This window comes from Diabrotica virgifera, chromosome 2, assembly GCF_917563875.1.
Source record: "Diabrotica virgifera virgifera chromosome 2, PGI_DIABVI_V3a".
Taxonomy (NCBI): domain Eukaryota; kingdom Metazoa; phylum Arthropoda; class Insecta; order Coleoptera; family Chrysomelidae; genus Diabrotica; species Diabrotica virgifera.
In genome coordinates, this window is record NC_065444.1 from 216201953 (window position 1) to 216227080 (window position 25128).

Below are 25128 nucleotides of genomic sequence, written 5' to 3' on the forward strand. Positions count from 1 at the left end.
TTTTTTCACCCCCGAGAAGGGGTGAAACTCACCTCCGGGGCAAAAGCACACATCGACACAAAATCACTTTTCTTCTTTGACAATTGACCTATGTGTATGCCAAATTTTATGTCAAACCAAGCGGTTCTTCGATTCGAGCAAAAACCGTGAGAAAATGGAAGGACAGGTTGTTGCGAAATGTCGGTTAAAAGAATTGTATACTAGATGGTCAGCTAGATTTGATGCTGCTACAGCAGTACAAATTATTTAGGAAAATGAATAAGTATCAAATAGCTCTTTTAACCATTATGTGGTCTTAAGTTTTAGAACGTTTTAGTGCTGCTAATAAACATTAGAAGGTACAACTCTATAAATTTATCAGATGCAGTTATTTTACTTAAATCTTTAGCAAAAGTAATAGAAGTAAAAAATGAAAAATGATCTTTATATTGTCGTAATCTATTTTTGTAGTAGCTACTTCCCAAAACAACATAAATATCTGTGAATTTGCCTTAGACCGTCACTGTCGAAAGTTATTTATTTCGTTGAAATCATATAATAGAAGTATAACTTCTTACGTGCGTACAAAGTACACACACATTCTTTTTTTAAATTGTTGTAATCTTCATATTGAGCTCTTTGGCTAAAAAGTTTGCTGACCACTGACCTAGACGAATCATTATGTCACAGTCAGTAGGAAGTAGACGAAGAGGTAGGCCAAAACTAGATTAAAAGGTGGTGTAGGTGTAGATGGTGAAGCAAGAAAAATACATGCAGCAAACTGGCAATGGTTAGGGCTGACTGGCGAAGTCGACTTGGGAAGGTCGAAACTTTACTATAGGGCTTTAGCATTAATAATGATAATGATAAATAGACTATATAGTATTAGACTGAATCATAGAAAATAATCATGAAAAATAGGACTAGTCCATTTAACATTTGTAAACCTAAAGAATACATACAATTCAATACTTAGAACTATGAGAAACAATGGATGATATGGAAGTGCCACAAAAACTAACAAAAGCAATGAAAGTAGTCTATAATGATAACCAAGTACCTAGCCATTAAAGTTAGAAATAAATTCACACAATTTAAGATCAGAAAACAAAATTTTTATGTTAACAAAAGTGCAGAATTCTCGGCTTCGAACATTAGATGAAACGTACCGATAATAACTGCTCATGAACAATCTGTGAGTGTTCAAATCAGGGATAATGTACTTCTTTGCGGATTTAGCTCTTGAATAATGATCAATTTCCCTTGGGATCATGTATGTTTATGTTTATGTGGTTTTTTTTACCAATAAACGATCAGATTCGAGATACTTTAGAGCGGTATGTCTAATACGTTTATTAGTAAATATAACACGTTTCACCGAATTTTTCCTTCCCGTCAATCCCGCACAATCTTTTATTTTTAATCATCTCCAGGATGTCCAGGCACTTTTTTATCTTCAATATTATTACTTTATATTAAGGTGTTCTCGATCACACTCATAGTTGTTGTAAACTGCCTTTTTTATGTTTGTGGTTTGAGTGTTAATACACGCTTCTGTTGATGTTTATTCAACCTTAAAAAATCCTTAAATCCAGTAATATTTCTAGGTAAATTTTACGTTTTAGGTATTTATCGTTACCAAATTCAATTTGATTACTGAAGCATCAAACTTAATCCAATAAATTTTATTGTTTTAAAATAATGTTCCTGCAATAAAATACAAAATGTTTTTTGTATAAAACCAAATGCTTTAATTTGATGCATTACAAATGTTGGTAATATTTGTGTACAAAGAATTGAGTAACTTTAATTTTGATGGCAACACTTGAATATTTTCAGGTTTACATAACATTCAAAGACATGACATTATGTAACTTGAATTGTGGCGAATATATCTCCTCACAAGAATAAGTATCTAAATTAAGCGCTAAACTTATTTTCATAATTTGTCTGTTAGGTGTTTGCGATATCACGTTCAGTAGAGATTAGATTACAACAAAATGCCCATTAAAAAATTGGTAGATCAAATTATTGGTCTATATAAAAGCAATCTTTCAATGGTGTTTAAGGTAGTGTTTCTTGCAACAAAAAATGTACAGTACTATAAAGTTTTTGCTCACAAGTTTTACATTAGTACAGGTATCGGAATATAAATTATATTATTATAAATATTTTTCTGCTGTTATTTCTCATCATAATGTCTATTCTACATGCATTTGAACAAGCCTTTCCTAATATCTTCTTCTTCTACTGCACTAAAGCCCAAATTGCCCTTCACCCTTGTTTGCCTGTGGCTGCTCTTCTAAATTCACAGACTCCTAAAACTGCTTGTGCGTCGCTGCTTACTGTGTCTTCCCAACGCTTTCTTCTCTTTCCAACCGGTCTCTTTCCTATCCTCCTATCTATTTTTGTTTTTTTCTATGTTAATTTCCAGACCTAGCCTTTTCATTTTCATTTTTAACTCTGCGTATGTTTCCTATGCTCCTGTTTCATAATATTAATATCATCGGCATAAGCGACCAGTTAAACCGTTCTGTTTGTAAGTAGGTTTCCTCTTCCAGTTTACATTTGCCTATTAGACCAGAGCGCATCTGTAAAAATATTAGTACATTTGAACATTGAGAGGTGACTCAAATTTTTTTACAGAAATTGCTTGAAAATAACTCAAATAATAATATTTAAGTTATCCTCCCACTCAAAAAGGCCCGGAACATTGTTTAAATAATCAAAATGTCAAAAAATGAAGGAAAAATTCGATTTTTTTCTTTGTTTTTTGTTTATAGCTTTAAAAGTATTCATTTCTGAGAAAAGTTTTACCGACATAAAAGTTGTGCAACTAAATTTCCTACAATATAGGATTGGTTAAAATTTTTAAAAATTCTCACCCTTGTTGCAAAATAGCAATAATTTCGAAAAAAAAACATAAAAAACAAGTATTCGCATTTTACATTCTTCCACCATTTATGATACACTCAGGACCTTCATATTTTATCCAGAAAAACTTTATGATATAATAAAAAAATACTGTGAATTCCATTAAGATTAGGTCAACAGATTTTGCAAAATAAATTTTGCAATCCAGCTTTCGCAAAAAAAATTCATTTTTTCAAAATGTTACAAAACTTAAAATAAAGCAGTCAGCAAGTTGAGTTTTTTTGCATATAGAACAGTACCGTACCTTTGATTGGCAATTTTCAAAATTAAAATCGGTTAACCACCACGGCGTCAGGAATTTTTTTAAATAAACATTAATTTTTGGTGCTACGCGCAGGACAGCGGATAGTTTACTCTGATTGTACATTCCAATGACCTTTGATAATGATTGATACATTTTAATTTTTAGTACGTTTCCATATAAATAAATAAATTTGTTTATTGCAAAATAAAAACACGTACACTGTCCTTTGAAATAACACTTTTTTTAGCGATTATTTAGCTTTTTTTTCTTTGTTCATATGTTTTAACTTAGAGAATAAAAGTTCATTATTTTTAAACATATGCAATTGTTTAAACAATTTTCACAAACAATAATCAAATTAGTTAGATTTTTGTAGAATTAAAATATTAAAATACAACAAGATATAGAGTAAGAAAATAATATATTAGATAAAGATTGGAAGAAATTTTGATGGAAATCAACTTGTGTGAATCGAACACCGCTGTCCTGCGCGTACCACCAAAAATTAATGTTTATTTAAAAAAATCCTGACGCCGTGGTAGTTAATCGATTTTAATTCTGCAAATTGCAAATGAAGGATACGGTACCCTTCTATATGCAAAAAAAATTCAACTTGTTATCTGCTTTATTTTCAGTCCTGCTATTTTTTAGCTAAACCTGGATTGCAAAATTTATTTTGCAAAATTTGTTGAACCGATCTTAATGAACTTTTTTTTTGAAATTATTGCTATTTTGCAACAAGAGTGACCATTTTTAAAAATTTTAACCAATCCTATATTATAGGAAATTTAATTATGCAACTTTTATGTTAGTTCAACTTTTCTCGAAAATTGATACTTTTAAAGTTATAATCAAAAAACGAAGAAAAAATTCGAATTTTTCCTTCATTTTTTGACATTTTGATTATTTAAACAATGTTCCGGACCTTTTTGAGTGGGAGGATAACTTAATTATTATTATTTAAGTTATTTTCAAGCAATTTCTGCAAAAAAAATTTGAGTCACCTCTCAACGTCCATCTCAAAACAGATGCGCCTGGACTATATTCGCATACTCCAGTGCCAGGTTAAACAATGTTGGGGCCAGCCAGTCTCCCTGTTCAGTCCCTGCGAGATTTTGGAAAAGTCTGTCCGGTCGTTTTGTATTCGTACACATGCCCGAGTTTCATCCATTGCGGTTTTAATGAGTCTAATTAGCTTGTGTGGTATTAGCAATTCAGATAGGATATAGTACATTCTTGTCATTTTGACTGAGTCGTATGCCTGTTTGAAGTCTAAAAACCCGTTGTGAACATCAATGTCATGTTCCCCTGATTTGCTCAAGATCTCCTTGATTGTAAAATATTTGATGCATTGTCCGTTCCTTATATCACAACGCGTTAAATGTTTTTTTAATATTCGTTAAGTTTTACCGGATTTTTCTTTCTCTCCTGAACTTCTTTTTATCAATAGCATTGTCATCATTTATGCATGGCCTGCTCTAATATTCGTAGTCATGATGTTCGTTTTCTGGCTATATGTTGACATCTTCTGATTTTTAATAACCGTAAGTCGGCCTCAAAGTCTCAACTCTAGCCAACCAACTTCCTACAATTATTACTATGGTTAGTTTTTTAACAATTGTGTTGCTCCGTGTATTCCCAAAATTCTTTCATCCTTCTGTGTTAGGGTCCATGTTTCTGCCCCATTTGTGAGGACCGGCCTCAGCAGTATATAATAATTTTAGTTCTTCTTTGGATATTTTGAGTTGAGTTGTTCTTGGAGTCCATAGTATACCCTATTTGTAAGGTTTCTTTTGCGTTTGTTTTATTGGTAATAGTCACCAGTAAGCCAATATGAAGCTGTCAACACGTTCACAGATATGATTTCCAAAGGCTGTTTCCCGTTACTCATTTGCTATAGAATCCTTAGTAACCAACATGTACTTGGTGTTGTCATCATTGATAACTATACCGACATGTGTCGCCGCCGTTTCCAATGCTAGGAAATATTTATCAACATCTCGCTTGCTTCGCCCTATTATGTCAATTTTATCAGCATATGCTAAGATTTGTATCGATCTGCTGTAAATAGCAGTGATGTTAATTATAGTTACTTTCGAGTATTTGTTACAAATCGTTACTTTTGTATAAAGTAATCATTTACAGTATTCGTTACTTTGATTACTATGATAACTTTATTTGTTTCTTTTGTATTTGAGTACCGGTAATCATATCGAGAATCGTATTTCTCAGTAGGTAGGTATCTTGTATAGGTATTCCGATATAACAACGACCTTCACCGGTCTGTTTAAGGGATAAAAATGATTTGATTACTGTGATTACTTTTGTATTTGGGTACCGGTAATCATATCGAGAATCGTATTTCTCACTAGGTAGGTATTTTGTATACATATTCCGATATAACAACGACCTTCACCGATCTGTGTTTACTGGCTGGGATACGATTGGTAGAAAGTAATCAAGTGTACTGGTTGTAGATACAATAGTCGTTACTCGCTCTGATACGATTGGTATGAAGTAACGAAGTAGTCAATGTAATCAAAGTAGATACAATAGTCGTTACTCGTTCTGATACGATTGGTACGAAGTAATCAGAGTAATCAAAGTAATCAAAGTTACGATTTGCCTCCCTGTATAGTAATCGTTACTTTCGGTATTCGTAAGTAACGAGTACTTTGTAACGAATAGATACTTTTTCAAAATCTCTAGTAAATAGTACCGACGCGCGCCGTCTCAAATTCGTGTGTCTTGGACTGCCTTCAGGGGTGTTCCAAGGCAATATTTAGGCGGGCGCAAATTGAACCTAATCCAGACACAACCTGCGCCGGCGGGACGGGTGATCCGTGCATATATTTTTCTAGCGTGCCGCATATTGAACACAACCCAACCCAACCATTGGCTATCGACGTGGCGAATAGAGACGGGCAAAATCAGTGCGGACATGTAACGGTTACTTTTGATACCGGTTCTTAGTGGTACTGAGTACAAATACTGATTACAAAATACTGATGTATCTGATCCTTGTACTGAATTTAGTAGGCAACTTAAAATCGGTATTTCCGTACTTGTAACTAGTAATGTTTTAAAAATATCTTACACGTCCCTAGTAGTCGTAGCGGTATGACTTTCGAAAACGTCGAATTTGATCATAAGCGGGTGCATAAAAAGATATCTTACACTGAGTATTTTCCTCAATCCCATATTCCTGAATTTACTGCTTGGGTCACAATCATTTACAATTACTGCAGGATCGCAATCATTTACAATCACTACAGGTCATAATTCATAATCCCTCTGCTACTCATCGGTCATAAAAAATAACACTATCTGCATATTTCGTTTTTAATTTTTAAGCATAAAAATGGAATATCTAATAAACAAAAATGTAATATGCCGCCAAGTTGAATTTGAGGGTAATACGATATTTTTATCGATCACGGTTTTAAGTAACATGAACAATTTTTCACCTTATTTTTCTAATAATGTGTTTTTGTAAAGGCATAACTTGGATTATTAATTTCGTATCGCCGCTTATTTAGTCTACCAAAAGTTATCAGAATTTAATGACAAAGACAAAGCAGTTTTCACTCGGGGTGTTGACTATGCTAATATTTTTATTTATCATAATAAATTGTACTTAGGTACCATTCGTATTCATTTCAGATAAGTCCATCTCGCAAACAAAAACAAGTAAAAATAAACATCTGGCGGTGAGTCACGCGTCCCACGGCCCAAGAAAACTGTACGCCGATGACAGACGTTCCCAAGTAGCGAGACCTGCGAACGAATGCACTGATAATAGGATGCGCAAAACTGTCTACGCAGTTAGCCGGTGCAGGTTGTGTCTCGCTTAGGTTTAATTTGCGCCGGGCCTAAATAGCAGGCAAGTCAGGGTATTCCCTTGTCTTAGTGCATCGTTTATCTTAAAGGTTCTAGAATTATCCCCCTGTATTATCTACAAAATAGTTAGTTTTACAAAATATTTAATAGCTACGATATGAAATATTGAGCAATTTTTTAAATTTTAGGCTAAATTGGACTGGAATAAAGTTTTCCCAAATGAACTAAAGGTACCGCATATTAACCTTGATTACCATGATATAACTCATCTTAAAATTGTAGGTGGAATAGAAACGGAACCTCATTCTAAACCATATCAAGTGAGTATTTTAGAGATTTTAAATAATTGTTTTAAATCATCTATTTAAATCCTAGTTCATTAAACTTCACTTCAACCTTGACTCTTAAGTTTTTATATCTGCCTGGTTTCCATCAGGAAACGCTTGTCCCTGTTATTGGAGCATTATTGTCGTTATTTGCATTACGTAACCAGTATTTGCCAGTCTTCTATGTATTCTCCAGTAGGTATGATCCTAAAAGGATTCAACCAAGTTTACATTCTAACTCTTGTTTAATCTTATTTCTAATAAAATAATTAAAAAAAAATTAAGAAACGCTTTTCTTTAGTTACGAGTGACTAAAATTAAAAATGTTATAAAAAAATCACTAAAAAGCAAAAAATAAAAAAAATCAAACTCGAAGGATTATTCGAAAAAACTGTTATCGCTGTACGACACTATGCATTTTCTTGTATCATTTCTAATATCGTTTCTGATATGTCAAAAAATGTAAAGTGTCATACACAGATAGAAGAAACGATATCAGAAACGATACAAGAATTTGTGCCAGACACAGATTATTGTACAAGAACTGCGCCAATTTCTGCGCAAAGAGCAAAAACGTATAACCTGCTGGTAAAACATCTAAATGTCATAATGGCGGCTGAAAATCGGATTATATGATTTATGTCTTGATGAATTTATTTGTGTTTTTGTAGGTATTATTTATAAATATTTTATTGATACTTAATATTATATGTATGGATTACGTAGCCCAGTACGGTACTCTACTAATAACCATATATTTAGCTCCTAGTAAAGCTGAAACTATAACCAACTATAACGTTGGCTTTCATTGTGTTGCATAATTTTTTAATAGAGAAAAATACAATAATTCCTAATTTGGATTAAACTAAAGATAATTCTAATGCACATATTTAGCACAAATATCAAAACAAAATAAAAATACAAATAATCAACCTCAAAGAGTCAACATAAAAATGCTGGTTAACATTAAAATGTTTAATTTATAAGTTTTTAAAAGTTTATAAATTCCTTAAATAAAATCCTTAAAATCAGCTGTAGACGCAGTATTACCATACCAATGTAACGTGACACAGAATTTCGACCAATCACGTGCCAAATTCCATACAATTTTCGATACAAGAACTTGCATAGTGTCATACAGGGTACAAATGTACGTACAAGAAACGATACAAGAAAATGTATATAACTTTCTAATATCAGAAACGATACAAGAAAATGCATAGTGTCATACAGCTTTTAGACCGATTAAATATACAAAAATCTCACACATTCATTAAAAAACAAAAGATGTAGATCTTTGAAACACACTCAGTGATCAAAAGATCCAAAGTAACTGGTTTGGACGACCACTCTTACGAAAACAAACAAATGAAATAGAGAATGCGGAAAAATCCCCTTACGAATAATTCACACATCCACTACTTCGGGCTGTGAAAATTTTTTGAATAGAATCAAAGATCCAAACACCAGTTCTTAGAAATGTGTTTCGCCCTCTTCAACTTCTCTGGGCTCATCACTCTCAAAAAATTTTTCCAGCCCGAAGTAGTGGATGTGTGAATTATTCGTAAGGGGATTTTTCCGCATTCTCTATTTCATTTGTTTGTATTCGTTAAAAAATTGAAAAAATCTAACACATTCGTTAAAGAAAAGCGTGGGGCGCGAAAAGTAAAAAAGTATCTATCCTCAAACCGTTTATTCGATGAAGATACGTCCCACGCTTTTCTTTAACGAATGTGTTAGATTTTTTCAATTGTTTAACGAATGTGTGAGATTTTTGTATATTTAATCTGTCTCACAATTTGTTTCGAATAATCCTTCGAGTTTGAATTTTTTTATTTTTTGCTTTTTAGTGGATTTTTTATAATGTTTTTAATTTTAGTCACTAGTAACTAAAGAAAAGCGTTTCTTAAAAAAATTTTTTGCATATTTTTTATTTTTTACTTTTTAGTTTTACACTTTTCAAACACTAAAATATATTAAAAAAAGGATGTATATGATAGACACATTTTTTGCATTTATTTCAACATTTGATACATACTTTGTACATTTTCTGTAAATTTCTTCATACATTTCTTAAATCAAAATCATTATTTACACCTATTACAGTTTTCGCAGTCTATTTATCTTTTCTAATGTTTTACTATTGCACGGTGCAGATCCTAAGCGCCGATGTTTATAGAAACAAAGATATATGAGCGTTCAAAATCGTCGCCGCTTAGGATGTTTATAAACATGATGAACAAACATGAAAATTAATCGGAATCGGCAAAAAATTTGAAATTTTACTGTTTATTTATGAAGCATAATGTAAACAATTTACTTAAAAAGTGGAATTATGTATAGTTCATATAATTAGCTAAAATACAATCTGTAAAAGTTTCATGTTTCTACATTGTAAAAAAAACAAGATAATTTAGGCATTTTCTATTAAAATTGTTTTTTCATTTAAACAATAATTAATAAACATAAAAAACATTTTGTTAACTATTCGTGTATTGTTCCCGCGAATGCATGTCTGCAAATTTTCATTCATTTGCATTGAAGAAAAGGCAGTCAAATTAAGGTCTAAAGATTTAACCCAAACGATTTAACTAAAGAAAATCCTCTAAAAAATTCTACATAAGTTGTAATCATCATCATCAATCAGCGAATAGCGTCCATTGCTGGACACAGGCCACTCTCAGTTCTTTCCTGTGTTCTCTGCAATGGGCCGCTTGTAGCCAGTTTCCCGCTACTCTTTTTATGTCGTCGGTCCATCTCGTCGGTAGTCGTCATCGGCTTCTTTTATAGTTTCTGAGCCTCTATATTGAGTGACAACTTAACTGGACTGTAAGTCCTTTTGAACATTAACGCTTTTAAAACAAACTCTATGGTGTTTAGTCGCTTATATCGAGATACACAAATCAGATTACTATTAATAGATGTCGCTATAGCGTCTAACAGCGAATTATTTCATATAATTTTGCTTAGTAAGACGGTTGATTTTCGTTACGATTCAGAGCAGACCACAGGCCTCCATAAGTATCTCAAAAGGGTGAAACGTATGTAAGTGGATGGTGGTTGCATCTGAAATGAAATGAAACATTAAAAGTGGAAGTACTTTTTAACAAATAATTTTTAGGTTTTTTTTTAATGTTGTAATATTTACAATCTGTCCTCAACTAAGAACAATAGGTAAATTATTTGACAAAAATTGAAAATTTGATCTGTAGAGGGAGATCCAACCCTCTTTACATAAATTAAATTAAAACAAATTAAAATAAGTTTAGTTATCACAGATTATTCGAATCTTCTTGTTAGGTCTACTACTTTGAATTTTTAGGTAGCACTTCTAATTCCTGTACCACCAATATAAAGAGTACCATCTTCTTAAAGCGCCTATTCTCTATTCATGTTGGCTATCGTACAACGTTACTCTCTATACTTTCGCTCTGGATGTACCTTTGGATATACGTTCTGCAGCCACGATCTTCTCTTACGTGCTACCGATACTCAACCTTCTATTTTCCCCTACAGGATAAGCTGCATCAAGTGGCACTTCTTATTTCTCATGATGTGTCTAACGTATTCCAATTTTCCACTATGGAATATATTCTTGTTGGCAACTATCAGAGTGATTTTAACTTTTGAGACCGCAGCTCTAAATGATTCGTTGTTATTACATCCAAACCATTCATTAGAAGTTTCAGATTTTCGAATCTTAGACTTCTCGTTGTTATTAATAGATGTCGCTATAGCGTCTAACAGCGAATTATTTCATATAATTTTGCTTAGTAAGACGGTTGATTTTCGTTACGATTCAGAGCAGACCACAGGCCTCCATAAGTATCTCAAAAGGGTGAAACGTATGTAAGTGGATGGTGGTTGCATCTGAAATGAAATGAAACATTAAAAGTGGAAGTACTTTTTAACAAATAATTTTTAGGTTTTTTTTTAATGTTGTAATATTTACAATCTGTCCTCAACTAAGAACAATAGGTAAATTATTTGACAAAAATTGAAAATTTGATCTGTAGAGGGAGATCCAACCCTCTTTACATAAATTAAATTAAAACAAATTAAAATAAGTTTAGTTATCACAGATTATTCGAATCTTCTTGTTAGGTCTACTACTTTGAATTTTTAGGTAGCACTTCTAATTCCTGTACCAAGGGGAACTTCATTTTGTGGCGGTTCCCTTATTTCTAAACGAACTGTCTTAACTGCTGCTCATTGTCTGGATAGGTAAGTATAAGATTTATACATTCCATTCTTAATTCATTGTAATAGTATATTAAGAAGTAGGTTCTCTTTTTCATTCCTTTCCTTTAATACTAGTATGTCCAGGAACCTGATCACTTTGATACTCTTTACGATGGAGTGGAGTGAATACCTATGCTTTCACTGAGGCTTAGCCCTGATTTCTCTCTGTATACTCCAGCTCCAATTCTTTCTTCGGTTTTAGATATATTTGTTTACCAGCATAGATCTGGCATTATGATATTCGTTTCATTCGAATTATATTAGCCCGTTTCTAGAAAAACGACGACAACGGCTTTTCGAAATTATATTTGGATTGCATATGTAGAGTTCTGTCATTGTCACAAAAGTCTGTCATTGACCACACGTCTATGAGTATTGAAGGGCTACGTCTGGTCCGTTTTGTTCTATGGATGTAACACTTGGACAACAAAAATGAAGAATTTCAACAAATTAGAAGCGTTCGAGTTGTGGTGTTATCGCCACATGCTCAGAATTCCGTGCACAGTACACATATCCAACGAACGCGTGCTGGAGACCATGCACAAAGAGCGAGAATTGATCAACGTCATAAAAATGAGAAAGGTTCAATACTTCGGTCATAATAAGAGGACTTAAATATCGCTTACCCCGGTTGATAATTCAGGGCAAAAGCGAAGGAAAACGCTGGGTTAGAAGAAAACAACTGTTATGGATGCGTAACATTAGACAATGGACAGGTCGAACGGTCGAGGAATTGTTTCATATACATAGCTACCTTAAAAACAAGCACGGCACACAAAGAAGAAAATATATGTAGAGTAGGAAGGTCATGTATGAGTTCCATGAAAGCGGTTGGGGTGATCGACATCGCTCCTGTTATGATTAAGCATGCTTGTCGTCGAAGTAATGTTATTTAGCTTTTCTCTGGTGTTCTTTTTTTTTGACATTTAGACCACCTACTAGTGCGCCATACGTAACCATAAGGTCTGATTACCTATGGCGCTAATAATAGAGTGTAAGACCTAATGATAGCCCATACAGTCATACAGCCAGTACATGTTTGAGTTCCTCATGATTTCCCACATATTCTTCGACATGTCCAAAGGTAAAGCTTTAGGTACTTTGTTGTATGTTTTTTCCAGATAGCCATTTCATTTAATCTGCTAATCCGATATTACCGCAGATATTTGATCAGATATTGAATATAACATTTTATTAGATTCAAATATCTACCGGCGTTCAAGACATAGTGAGATGGACAAAAGCACGACGACGCATGTGGAGAGACCAAGTAGATCGGATGGACCCTGAACGTATGGCGCATTGGGCGAAAACACAGAAGCCCAACACCAAGCGACCCATAGGAAGACCCAAAAAACGATGGTACGAGAGCTGGAGCTCCGGATCGCAGCAGAGACTGTAACAGAAGAAACAAAGAAGAAGAAGAAGAAATATCTACCACATATTTGAAATCATTCGCCTCTTTGACGCCCTTTTTTTATCGTTTATAAATGTTGATCTGAAATTATGTACCTATGTCTTCCGGATGTTTCGTGTACAACCGTCAACCGTAGTAGACATTATAAAAGAAGATACGGCAGCTGTCGTTAGAGTTGCACAATTTTGACTTGAATGTTTGAACTTGACTTGAGTTTGACTTAATTTCAAGTCAAACTCAAGTCAATCCTTCTGACAAATAATTCAAGTCAAGTCAAACTGGTCAATCGTACAGGTTTGAAAATTCAAACTAGTTTAAAAGAGTTTGAAAAATAATTTATTTAGTAGATATACTTTTTTGTCGAGATTGACATGTTAGTTTCCAATTAATATAAGAAAATTAATAATACAATGAGTGCAATATAAAAGCATCTTGATACATGAAGCGATTATAATCAAAATAGGGTAAATTTTTTGAAAATGACTCCTGTATGCTTAGAATTGCTTGCTGGTAAGTTTCGTTTTATCGATATAACTTTTTTATATTTGAGTGTCACTGGATTAAAAGAAAGAAGCTTTAAAGTATTACGTAACGCAAGTTGGGAGTGGATAAAGTAAGTTAGTAAATGGACGAATTAAACATTAAGATCTAACAGCATCACGAGAAAAACCAAATCCAAAATATACAAAACCCTGCTTATACATATATGGATCAGAGACATGGACACTGTCGAAAAGCGATGAGAACTTATTAGGTACGTTTGAACGAAAAATCCTCAGACACATATATAAGGGGGTGAAAGAAAAGGACGTATGGCGCAGAAGATATAATTTTGAACTTTACGCAGCATACAACGAACCCGATGTCATAACATCCATAAAGATCGGACGTCTGCGCTGGATGGGCCATGTTAAACGGATGTTGGAATCCGAAACACCAAAACATATAATGAGGCAACCACCAGTAGGGAGAAGGTCAAAGGGAAGACCCAAACTTATATACATGGAACAAGTGGAACAAGATCTGAAAACACTTGAGATTGCCCACTGAAAGAACAAAGCAAGGAACAGAACAGCATAGCGGAAAATCCTAGAACAAGCCAGGACCCAAAAAGGGTTGTCGAGCTACTGATGATGATGACCTTGGGTGAGGGGGTCATGTAAAACGTTACGGCGCGTTATACGGGGGGGAGGGGGGTTCGAACAGTGCGTTACATAACATTGTTTTTTAACTTAAATAAAAAAAAAACTACGGAATCACAATCTCCCAACTTTTCAACTTTCGTTTATATTTTACATAGAACCTCTGGATTGTATTATATTGCCCCCTCACGCTCCGCTCATGTTACAATAGGACAATAGTATTCAAGTGAAAAATTTTTTAAATTTGTATTAACCAGATCAAGCACAGTAACACATGTTTGCAATAAATAGCTGGACCTTTCTTCACAACAAAAGATGAAAAGGTACAGATGGCATAAAGAGGTTGTAAAATTGTGTTACGATACTTGAACGGCCCCTTTAACAAAAATTTATGAAGGAACAACAATATATTATATTTTTGATAGAGTAAGTTTAATGAATTTTTTGCGACTTTGCAATGTCGTCTTAAAGAATTAGTTCACTAATTGTCATTTTATAACACTGTTCTTTATTTTTACATAATACAAGTATGCACTTTTCAATTTTCATTGTTTTGAAATCACCAGCCGCAATATCAAATAAATCAGTGTATTTATTTTTCTTAACTAATTTTACTTCAACTACAGATTTTTTTCTCTTAATTTTTGCAGTGGAAGAGAAGGAATACCTTCAAAATCAGACTCAATTTGATCTGGTACTTGTTCTGAGCCGAAAATATTCAGGTTCAGATATTATTTCACAAAGCACACACTTCAAAACGAACGTAATAAACAAGCCAAGCACATACTTATTAATATGAACTAAAAACTAACTTGAGGAGTAGCAGAGTACAGATTCAGACCTATCCAAATTAGTTAAAACAAAAGTCGGTACGCTCTCAATTAGAATTGGAAATAAACACTTTGCGCAATATGATATTCAAACTTCAAACCGTTTGAAGAAGTTTGATTTCAAGTCAAACCTAAAGATATCGAAATCAAGTCAAGTCAAACTTTTTTACAGAAAAAGTTTGGTTTTCAAGTCAAGTCAAGTTTGTTGAATAAAATCAAACTAGTTTGACTTGATGCATCTCTAGCTGTCGTAGTAATCGATGGTGACGTCCTTCGAAAATCTGTACGATTTATAGTGTGTATTCGATCCCCTGTTTCACACACTAAGAATTTGAACGTGCGGTCACTAGAACGTACGACGAGATTCCAATGGTGGCTTTAGCATTCCCTCAAGTACACGGCGACTTCACCGAACGTTCCAACCGCCGAGTAATGAGAAAGGTACCATATGATTATTCGAGCCACTATTGGAATTTCATCGCGCGTTTCAACCATCGGATGTTTAAATTCTTAGCGTGTGAAACGAGGGGTATACTCCAGGATTCTGTCGTTAAATTATTTTCCACTGTCTGCTGCAATTGCAGTTATAATACCCATAAACCTATAAACAATGTACCATATTACGGTTTTAGGGTAAATGGAAAAGTTACCGTTATTTTAGGTGGCCATAATATTCGAAAAAAAGAACCTAGTCAAATAAGGGTGAAATCTAGCACTGTTATTATTCATCCAGATTGGAATAGATTTCTTCTTAGAAATGATGTTGGTCTAGTCATACTGCCATCAGAAGTGGAGTTGAATGGTAAGTGCCATTTTCTTTCTAACCAAAACACAAAACAGCAATCGTATGAATGACAAAGTTATTATGTTCTTTAGTTTCCGTAGTCATATTTCATAATTAAAAATAAATTTGTTTGTCAATATAGGCCTGGATCCCGCATACCAAAAAAAATTGATTAATAGCAAGCTGAAAATTTGTTAATAGCTTAACGGTGTCTAGTCGGACAAACTTTGATGTGCGGGAACACTGGAACAGGGGAAGTTTTAATTGTGGAACAGTTTAAAAATTTGGAACGTCAGATTACGAAAACGTCCCATGTATTTTGTGGGACAGAACATCCAATTGATTTGTTACCCTTTCATTAAACTCTCATGCAAAACTCAGACTGCTCCTATTACTAACGTTCTTCGTGTTCCACTCATTAAAATGCCCAGTTGGTGATTAACACCAGTCTAATTTTTGCATGAGAGTTTAACGAAATGGTAACAAATCAATTGGAAGTTCTGTCCGACAAAATACATGAAACGTTTTCTTAGTCTGACGTTCCAAATTTTTAACCTGTTCCACAATTAAAACTTCCCCTGTTCCAGTGTTCCCATACATCAAAGTTTGTCCGACTAGACACCGTTAAGTTATTAACAAATTTTCAGATTGCTATTAATAAATCTTTTTTTGGTACGCGTGATCCAGGTCTAATATAAACACATGTATTGATACATAAAAAATACAAATCAATTTTTTATTTAATTACCCCCTCTCCAATTCCCTTCCCAAAAGACCACTGTAAAGGACATTCTAATGTTGTAGATCAGCTAGATACCCACATAAACATTCAACATTATCTACAAGTCCTATTTTTCTTTTGTAGACTGGAGTCATACAGTGATTGCTTTTATTCGACAAATAGTTTGATAAAGCATCTATTGGAAAGTTGAGTAAACCATATGTCTTGACGGGAAGTGTAGGTTGGATGTTTTTATCATATTTTCCTTTGTCTGAATTGTTGTAGTGTACCTACCATTTCATCCGTTTGATAGACCTGATTACAGATACTAAATCTCCCATAGGAAGTTGACAGGTTTGCAGCGGATTATTTCATTGTTGCTTTTTTAGCCAGATCATCTACTAAGTATTTCGTTGTTTTTTTTATACCCATGTTCGGTTTCCACAACTTTTTTCCAGTAACACTCTAAAACATATATTTAAATAAAAAACTAAGTTTTCAATCTAATTGCACATAAAATAATACTAAAAATATTACACTACATTCCACCAGATTGAAAACAATGGTAACCTTCTCTGGTTACACCTCTGAGGCTTCTAAAATTTGCAAGCCATAACGTATGCTGAGACTAAAGAAGATGAGGGAATTTTACAATTTATAATTCACGTCCCATCTGCTTAGCGCGGTAAAGTTCCAACGAGAATGGTTCCATTCGTACTCCAATCAGAGTAAACATGTAAATCAAAAATGAATACCCATTTTCAATTTCGTTGCAATCAGAGCGTTTTTCATTTTTGATATATTTAAATATTTTAGATGATATCCAAACGATTCCACTTCCACACGAAAACTCAAAAGCTAGCTTTAAAGGAAAAAATGCATTAGCAACTGGATGGGGAAGATATAGTGATTATAATAAAAATATTTCACCCGTATTGAGAGAAGTAAATATTCCCATTATTTCAAATTTTTGGTGTGGTGTACATTACTTGGGAAGTATTACTGATAGTCACATATGCGCATCAGGCACTGGTGGTAGGGCCACGTGTAACGGAGATTCTGGAGGGCCATTGGTTGTTCATGGAGTCCAAGTAAGTTTTCAATATCTACTTTTTAAAAATAGAAATACTTTACTTTTTAAAAATAAATAGAAACATTAACTCTGCCTGTGTTAGTTATGGGGTGAACTGAGTAGCTCTACAACCGATACAGCAGATTTCAATCTCGGAAAAAGAGGAGAGATCAAATACTTTATAAAAGACCAGAATTTAGCTGGCCCGGCTGATAGCACTCTGTGAGGGTCCCTGTCTAGGGTTAAAGATCAACGGCGGATGGAGCAGATGATGTTCTACCCAATGGTCCTGAAGGCGGACAAATATTATGATAGGGGAGCAAAGTATGCAAAATTTGCAGTCACTCGAGCGTTATGGGGACCTATTGGGTTGTGATTACGAGGTCCTAAAACCAAAAAAAGTTAAGTAAAATTTTCCATTTTGGTGTGGACTTTCCATTTTTTAATTTAATTTTCCATTTTCAACAATCGTTTTCTCCGATTATAGCGCCATCCATCCATAATTCGAAAAAATGTCTCGAATAAAAGTTGCTTATTTTTACGTAAAGAATCCAAATCTGCAATAATTTGGGGGTCCATTTAAGATTTTAAAGTAACCCCCAACCCCACCTCCGTGGGGGTCGTGTTTGGTACCATTCGATATAATTTTCAAAAACATTTTGAAAGTGTATTTTAGAGTTTTTCGATCTGATCTTCATTTTGCAAAATATCGCGGGGTATGTATTTAATGGGGTACCATTCGATAGATTTTTTTTCGGGCCCGCTTTAACGAACTTCCCTATGTTAAGAGCCATAATTTGGTAGAGGTACATCTGCAGGGTACCAGGTTTCTCGTCATATGATAATCTGACGCGCTCGAGTAACTGCAAAAATCCCCGCTTGGGCACGCCTACCATTAAAGGGAATCTCCAGGTAGGAGGTTTAGACAGCGAATTCCAGAATACATGAAATAGCAGATGAAATGTATGAATGTATGAATGAAGCAGAGCAATGAATTTTGCAACATGGAACGTACAGTACAGGGTTGATATGTTAAAACTGAAGACGTTACTAAAGGATCAGATATATCTCTCTGTCATTACATATAATAAATATCAATATCTGTCATTACATAAACAAAGAAAAGAGGTAAGGGAATCACACTAAATGGCAAATTTGTCTACAGCTGCATAGGCCAAGTTCTAGCACCAAACTAAACAATGGCCTTTCGTAGGGATCAGTCCTGCCCCGCTACTCTTTGTCCGTTATATATCAGAATTGCCCGAAACCATATCAAATAACAAAATTCATGTCTAATTTGATTATGTATTTTAGGTGAGTTCTTTGGTTTTTCCTATATTTTGCTGATGATGGTTCGTGCTGGGCCGAATATTTTTAATGTTTAACATTTTGATAAAATTATTGCGGTACCTTCTTGGAGTTGAGTACTTTGTTACCTCTAGACCACGTTTGAGAACAATAGTTGCTACCTTTAATACTATATGAAGGAAGTTCAGATATGCAGACAAATATATTAACAACTGAGTTGGTTATCCTCAGAAGATATTTTAGCAGCTGCACATTGCAACCCAATGCCGCTAAGTCAAAAGTGTCGTGCTTTCATTTAAACAACAGACTGGCCAACTATCAATTAAAAATCCACTTTGAAGACAGACTACTCAGTCACACTAAACACCTAAAACATCTTGGTGTGACACTGAGTATAGAATGCTTCGCTTTAAAGAACATCTTACGAAGACGACTGCAAAACTTATAACACGAAATACTATTCTGCAAAAGTTATGTTGTACCACCTGTGGCTCTTAGACCACTACACTAATATCTGCTATCTACTGTGCACCGGTGTAGCTTAACAGGCTGCACACCAAACGTGTTGACGCCCAACTAAACCAGGCTTTGCGTATTATATTAGGTACAATCAAAGATACGCCAACGTACTGGCTACCACGACTGGGCCACATAGTCCTTTCACATACCCGCCGAGAACATGCCCTTATCAGGGAGTACAGAAAAAGTATCAACGATTCTGTGCTCCGCTCCCAAGTTGGTACAATCGACAGAGACATAAGTAGGCTTCGCTCAAAAAACAACACCCTAGACTCTGTAAGAATTCTAATTGAAAGATAACCGAACACTGACTAGAAGAATTGGAGAAAAATGTACCGTCTGCCACCCGGAATGCCATGTATTACAAGCAAGCCAGCTGGTTTCGACCAACCAAGACGAATCTGAGTCACACTGAATAGATTAAGAACAGATCGTGGGAGGTGCTCTGACTCACTTTTCAGATGAGGAAAAATACCGTCTCCAAATTGCGATTGCGGTGATGCGGTGATTAGTGGAGTCACTGAAGGTTTTCACCTCCGATTTCGTTGAACCTCTATCGATTTTCATGAAAATTGGTGAGTAACTTTCTATAACAAATTTTGCTTAAAATTTGTCCCTCTATCGAATTATGGGGTTATTTTCAATAAAATAATGTTCACCCCCGAGAAGGGGTGGCATCCACCCCCAGGGTAAAAGCGCAAGTTGACACCATATCACCTTTGTTCCTTGAGATATCCTCTAACCACTTACCAATTTTCATGCAAATCTATGGAGGTTCAACGAAATTGGAGGTAATAGCTCATATTCACCTCCAGTGACTGCACTAGATGATAAATGGTTGGTTAAACATCTCGTGAACGAATGCCCCTTCTACAGTGGTAATCTGTCCGATTTTTTAGATGCAACCAAAGAGTCAATTGAACATAATATATTTGTCAGCTAATGTATTGTCCTCTTTGGTTATACACAAAACTCAATGCAAAGATAGATCGCAGAAGAGTGATGCAGCCATACGCTAAATAAATAAATTCTTTGTCGTCTCGATACTTCTGCAGATTTACGCAAATAAATCACATCAACAGTTAAACCTCTTTTTTGATTTCTCTACTTCGAAATGGCTTGCAAAATATATTCAGAGTAGACGTGAGAAACTTATATGAAATGTTTCATAGCAGCTTTTTTGAGCAGTTTTTTTATAATGTTTCAGGTTAGTAGAGTTGTTAATTTTTTTAAGTTATGAAATGTATTTTAGGTCGGCATTGTTTCATTTGGAGTAATTTTTGGATGCGAGATTGGTTGGCCAGTAGTATTTTCTCGTATTACATATTTTTCTGATTGGATTCATGAAAATATGATTGATGGCGAATAATAATTGTCTAATATGTTAAAGCTTTATTTTTATTTGTTTATGTTTATATACCAAATTAATAAAATAAATATAATTATTATAAATTTTATCGAATAATTTCTGCTGTAACAGTCTATGTAAATTTACGGTCTATGGGCAATGGTCTGGAACTGGTTTTTCCTGAAGTTTTGACCCCAATTCAGTTAGACAATAAGGACAATCTTTGTGCGGGGAGAACTGGTGATGAACAGTTTGGTTTCCAAAACGAGATGGGTACTCGGGAAGCTCTTTTTGCATGCTAATACTCTTACAAAGGAGCATCGAGTTTAGGAAAAATATTTACGTATCCTTTATAGATTTCGAAAAAGCCTTTGATAGAGTACCACATACATTAATATTTCAATGCTTAGACTTAATTGGTCTGAACACATACGACATAAGATTACTCAAAAATCTTTACTACAATGAGATCGCTTGTATTAAGTTGGATCAATAAGTTTCTGCTAAAGTCTCTAAACTTTGTGTCAGACAGGGATATGTAATGTCACATCTGGTGTTAAAATCGGTGGTAAAATTATTAATAACATCAGATACCTACTCAGATGACACCGCCATCATGGCAGAGAGTCTAGAAGACCTTAAAACCCTGTTGAACGCTGTAAACAACGAATGTGCTGTAAAGGGCTTAACAATAAACGCAAAGAAAACAAAATGGATGGTGGTCGAAAAAATATTGAAGACTCAGTACTAAAATTAGATAACAAAATCCTGGAAAAGGTGGAACACTTTAAATATCTGGGTAGCTGGATTGACTGCACGGTTGAAAGTGATGAGCAAATTTCGACCAGAATAGAACTTGCACGAAAAATCTTTATTAACTTTCTGTGCAGTAGAAGTCTGTCATTGACCACACGTCTAAGTGTATTGAAGTGCAACGTCTGGTCCGTTTTGTTCTATGGATATGAAACCTGAAAAATAAAAGTTTAACAAATTAGAAGCATTTGAGTTGTGGTGTTACCGTCGGATGCTCAGAATTCCGTGGACAGCACACATATCTAACGAACATGTACTAGAGACCATCCACAAAGAGCGAGAATTGAGCAACCAGTCCATAAAAATGAAAAAGGTTCAATACTACGGTTTTTGAGGACCTAAATATCGTTAACTCCGGTTGATCCTTCAGGCAAAATCGATGGAAAACGCTAAGTTAGAAGAAAACAGCTGTCCTGGCCGCATAACATTAGACAATGGAAGATCGAACGGTCTTGAAGAATAAGGACAATAAAGGAGCGACGAAATTTTCAAGAGCGGATAGCGGCTCTTCTAGATTTCTGGGGAATCTCAATACTTTCTTGTATCGTTTTTGCTAGTTTAAAATATTGGCATCTGCCGGTTCGATTTGTGACATTTGTAACATACAATAAAAAATCGTGGATGGATACGCTTACTTATTGTAAGTTTCGATCATTCGTTTAGATCTCGTTGTTTGTCGATGCTGCAGTTGATTCTTTTTGGACGTATATATATTTCATTTGTGTCTATTAGGGCACAAACTTTTGTCTCGTAGTATGATTTGCATAGATGCTTTTCAAATGTGGACATGAAAACGACTACTTCGATTTTATGAACGGCTCCCCGCACGAATGTCTGGATTCTAGATGAAAGTCAACCCAGTCAACGTCTCTAGTACTGTTTACTCTAGAATTTTTAAAGTTCTTTCGTCATATTCTTCGAAGCGATTAAAAAATGGAGCGATTGGTGAGCCAAGAAAGACCTCAAAGTTAACTACAACGCGGCAAATCTCCAAAACGATGGGCAGACATTACAAAAAAGCTTTTCAACAAACAGTATGTAACATGTAACAAATGACCGCTACCAGGTAAGTTATTAATCAAACTACCCGAGCTGGTTCAATTCTGAACCACAAGACATCTGCTAAGATGTTAATGACCATGGTGATTATGATTTACATCGACTTTAATAATGTTGGCCGCAGTTGTAGACGAAACGTCAAAGAAAAACAATTTCAGACCATGCCTTATAACACCCGAATAAAATGTATTATTACAATTTTGAAGCAGTTTTTAAAGAACTTGCTGATTTATAAAAATATTTTTAAATAATAATTACAAAAACTGTATCTGCCTATTTCTATAAAAATCTATGTGAGATCTTGGGATTTCCTAGAGCCACAAGATCACAAGACCACACTATGATTTCCGTTTATAAATAAAAAAGCATTAAATATTTTTTTTTGTATTAATTATTATTATTATATTCCCGATTCCTAAAACATCTGAACTTATGGGTTTTCTTTTCCAAAATACTTACGAATTACTTTATTCCTTGAAACTTGCGAAATGTAAGTTTCATTTAATGGATCTCATCAGGTCAAGTATCTACGTGGTAGGTAGTATCTATATGATATTAAGGTACCTAATGAATTTTAACCTTGCCCTTTCTATGGTAGTGATAATTTTATACAGAGAAGTTCTAAATTAGCGAATAAACTCATTATTTAGAGAATAAGCCACTTTGTTTTTTATTTTTAAATTATGATTTTTTGGTGTACCGATATGCCATAATAGTGACGTCATCGATTTGTCGTGTGGTAGCTCATTGGAAAGGTTATTTTATTCTCTATTTAGTAGTATAAAAATTAACATCATTATTTATACAGGGTGACCAAAAAAATAATTTTTGAATTAAATTATTTGCCGCAGAAAGAAGTATGTATGTAATTCATTTAACTTGAAATACATGTTACTGCTGTCAGAAAAGAGAAAAAAATGTTTATTTGACAAATAAACATTGCTTTTTCGCTTAAATTAAATGCTCAAACTGCCAAGAGGCAGGTAGGTGACTGTTTGACATTTAATTTAAGCGAAAAGCAATGTTTATTTATGAAATAAACATTTTTTTTTATATTCTAACATCAGTAAAATGTATTTTGAGTTGAATAAATTACATACATTCTTATTTTTCCCTCAATTAATTTAATTAAAAAAATATTTTTTGGCCACCTTGCATAAATAATGATGTTAATGTTTATATTACTGAATAGAGAATTGAATAACCTTTTAAGGGAGCTCCCACGCAACCTTTATTCCTATTTAAAAATTCATTGATTACGTCACCACGCTCAAATGAATGACGTCACTATTATGACATAAATGTCAAAAAATCATAATTTAAAAATAATAATCGGCCTGTCTCGGGATTTTTCTCCAAAGTGGCCTATTCTCGAAAAAATTAATTTATTCCATAATTTTGAACCCCTCTATAGTGAGGACGTTTGAGGTGGAATAAATTAATTTTCTCGAGAATGGACGACTCTGGAGATAAATCTGACGTCATTTATCTGGGCGTGATGACGTAATCGATGATTTTTTTAAATGAGAATAGAGGTCGTGTGATAGCTCATTCGAAAGTTTATTCCATTGTCTATTCACTAATATAAACGTTAACATAATTATTTATACAGGGTGCCCAAAAATTTTTTTTTAATTAAATTAATTGAGACCAAAAGAAAAATGTGTATAATTTATTTAGTTTGAAATACATTTTACTGTTCTCCAAAAAACAGGAAACATGTTTATTTGATACAAAAATATTATTTTTCGCTTAAATTCAATATTAAAGCTGCCACCCACCTGCCTCCTAGCAGTTTGAACATTTAATTTAAGCGAAAAGCAATGTTTATTTTTCAAATTAACATTTTTTTCTATTTTCTGACAGCGGTAAAATGTATTTTGCGTTAAATAAATTACATACATTATTCTTTTTGTCTCAATTAATTAAAAAAAAATTTCGGCACCCTATGTAAATAATTATGTTGATGTTTATATTAGTGAATAGAGAATTGAATAAACTTTCGAATGAGCTATTACACGATCCCTAATCTCATCTAAAAAAATCATCGATTGCGTCATCACGTCCAGATGGATGACGTCACTAGTATGATATATATATATGCCAAAAAAATATAATTTTAAAATAAAAAACAACCTGAGGGATTTATCTCCACGAGAAAATGAATTTATTCCAACTCAAACGTCCTCACTGTATATACAGAGGAATACATGAATTAGTTCAGGGCACCTAGCACAATATAAATTGATTTTTAAATACATCACCTAGAAATTTGCAACTTTTTGCATTCTGTTGAAGATAATGTCAAGAACAAAGTCTACTATAGAAAAATGGGTGGGAATGCATATTTGCATTTTAAAGTGCATAAAATGCATCTAAAAGTGCATACATGTCAAAAAATGTGTCTTAAGGGTCAGATTTTGTTACTTGGGCGTCTTTGGGTTTGCTGAAGACGAATACGCCATCAGAACCGACCACCGGAGTACCTGGTGACAGGTTTACTGCTAAGGCAGGTCATCTGGAGTTTCGAGGGTTTTAGGCATTAAATTG

The 25128-nt window shown here is 34.0% G+C and overlaps 1 protein-coding gene across 1 annotated transcript; it reads left to right on the forward strand.

The window, feature by feature from the left end:
- Positions 1-2010: 2010 nt before the first annotated feature.
- Positions 2011-22955, forward strand: LOC114327772 (brachyurin). The gene is made up of 6 exons (XM_050643089.1): positions 2011-2118; positions 7186-7317; positions 11450-11547; positions 15587-15756; positions 17276-17550; positions 20611-22955. The coding sequence occupies exons 1-6, from the start codon at positions 2071-2073 to the stop codon at positions 20725-20727; spliced, it is 840 nt and encodes a 279-aa protein (XP_050499046.1). The 5' UTR covers positions 2011-2070; the 3' UTR covers positions 20728-22955.
- The last annotated feature ends 2173 nt before the right edge of the window (positions 22956-25128 follow it).

Excerpts from the sequence above, each read along its gene's own strand:
- LOC114327772 (XM_050643089.1), top strand. The coding sequence starts at position 2,071 with ATGTACAGTACTATAAAGTTTTTGCTCACAAGTTTTACATTAGTACAG. Across the intron at positions 2,119-7,185 it reads CAAGTTTTACATTAGTACAG|GCTAAATTGGACTGGAATAA; the intron begins GTATCGGAATAT and ends TTTAAATTTTAG. Across the intron at positions 11,548-15,586 it reads GCTGCTCATTGTCTGGATAG|GGTAAATGGAAAAGTTACCG; the intron begins GTAAGTATAAGA and ends TTACGGTTTTAG.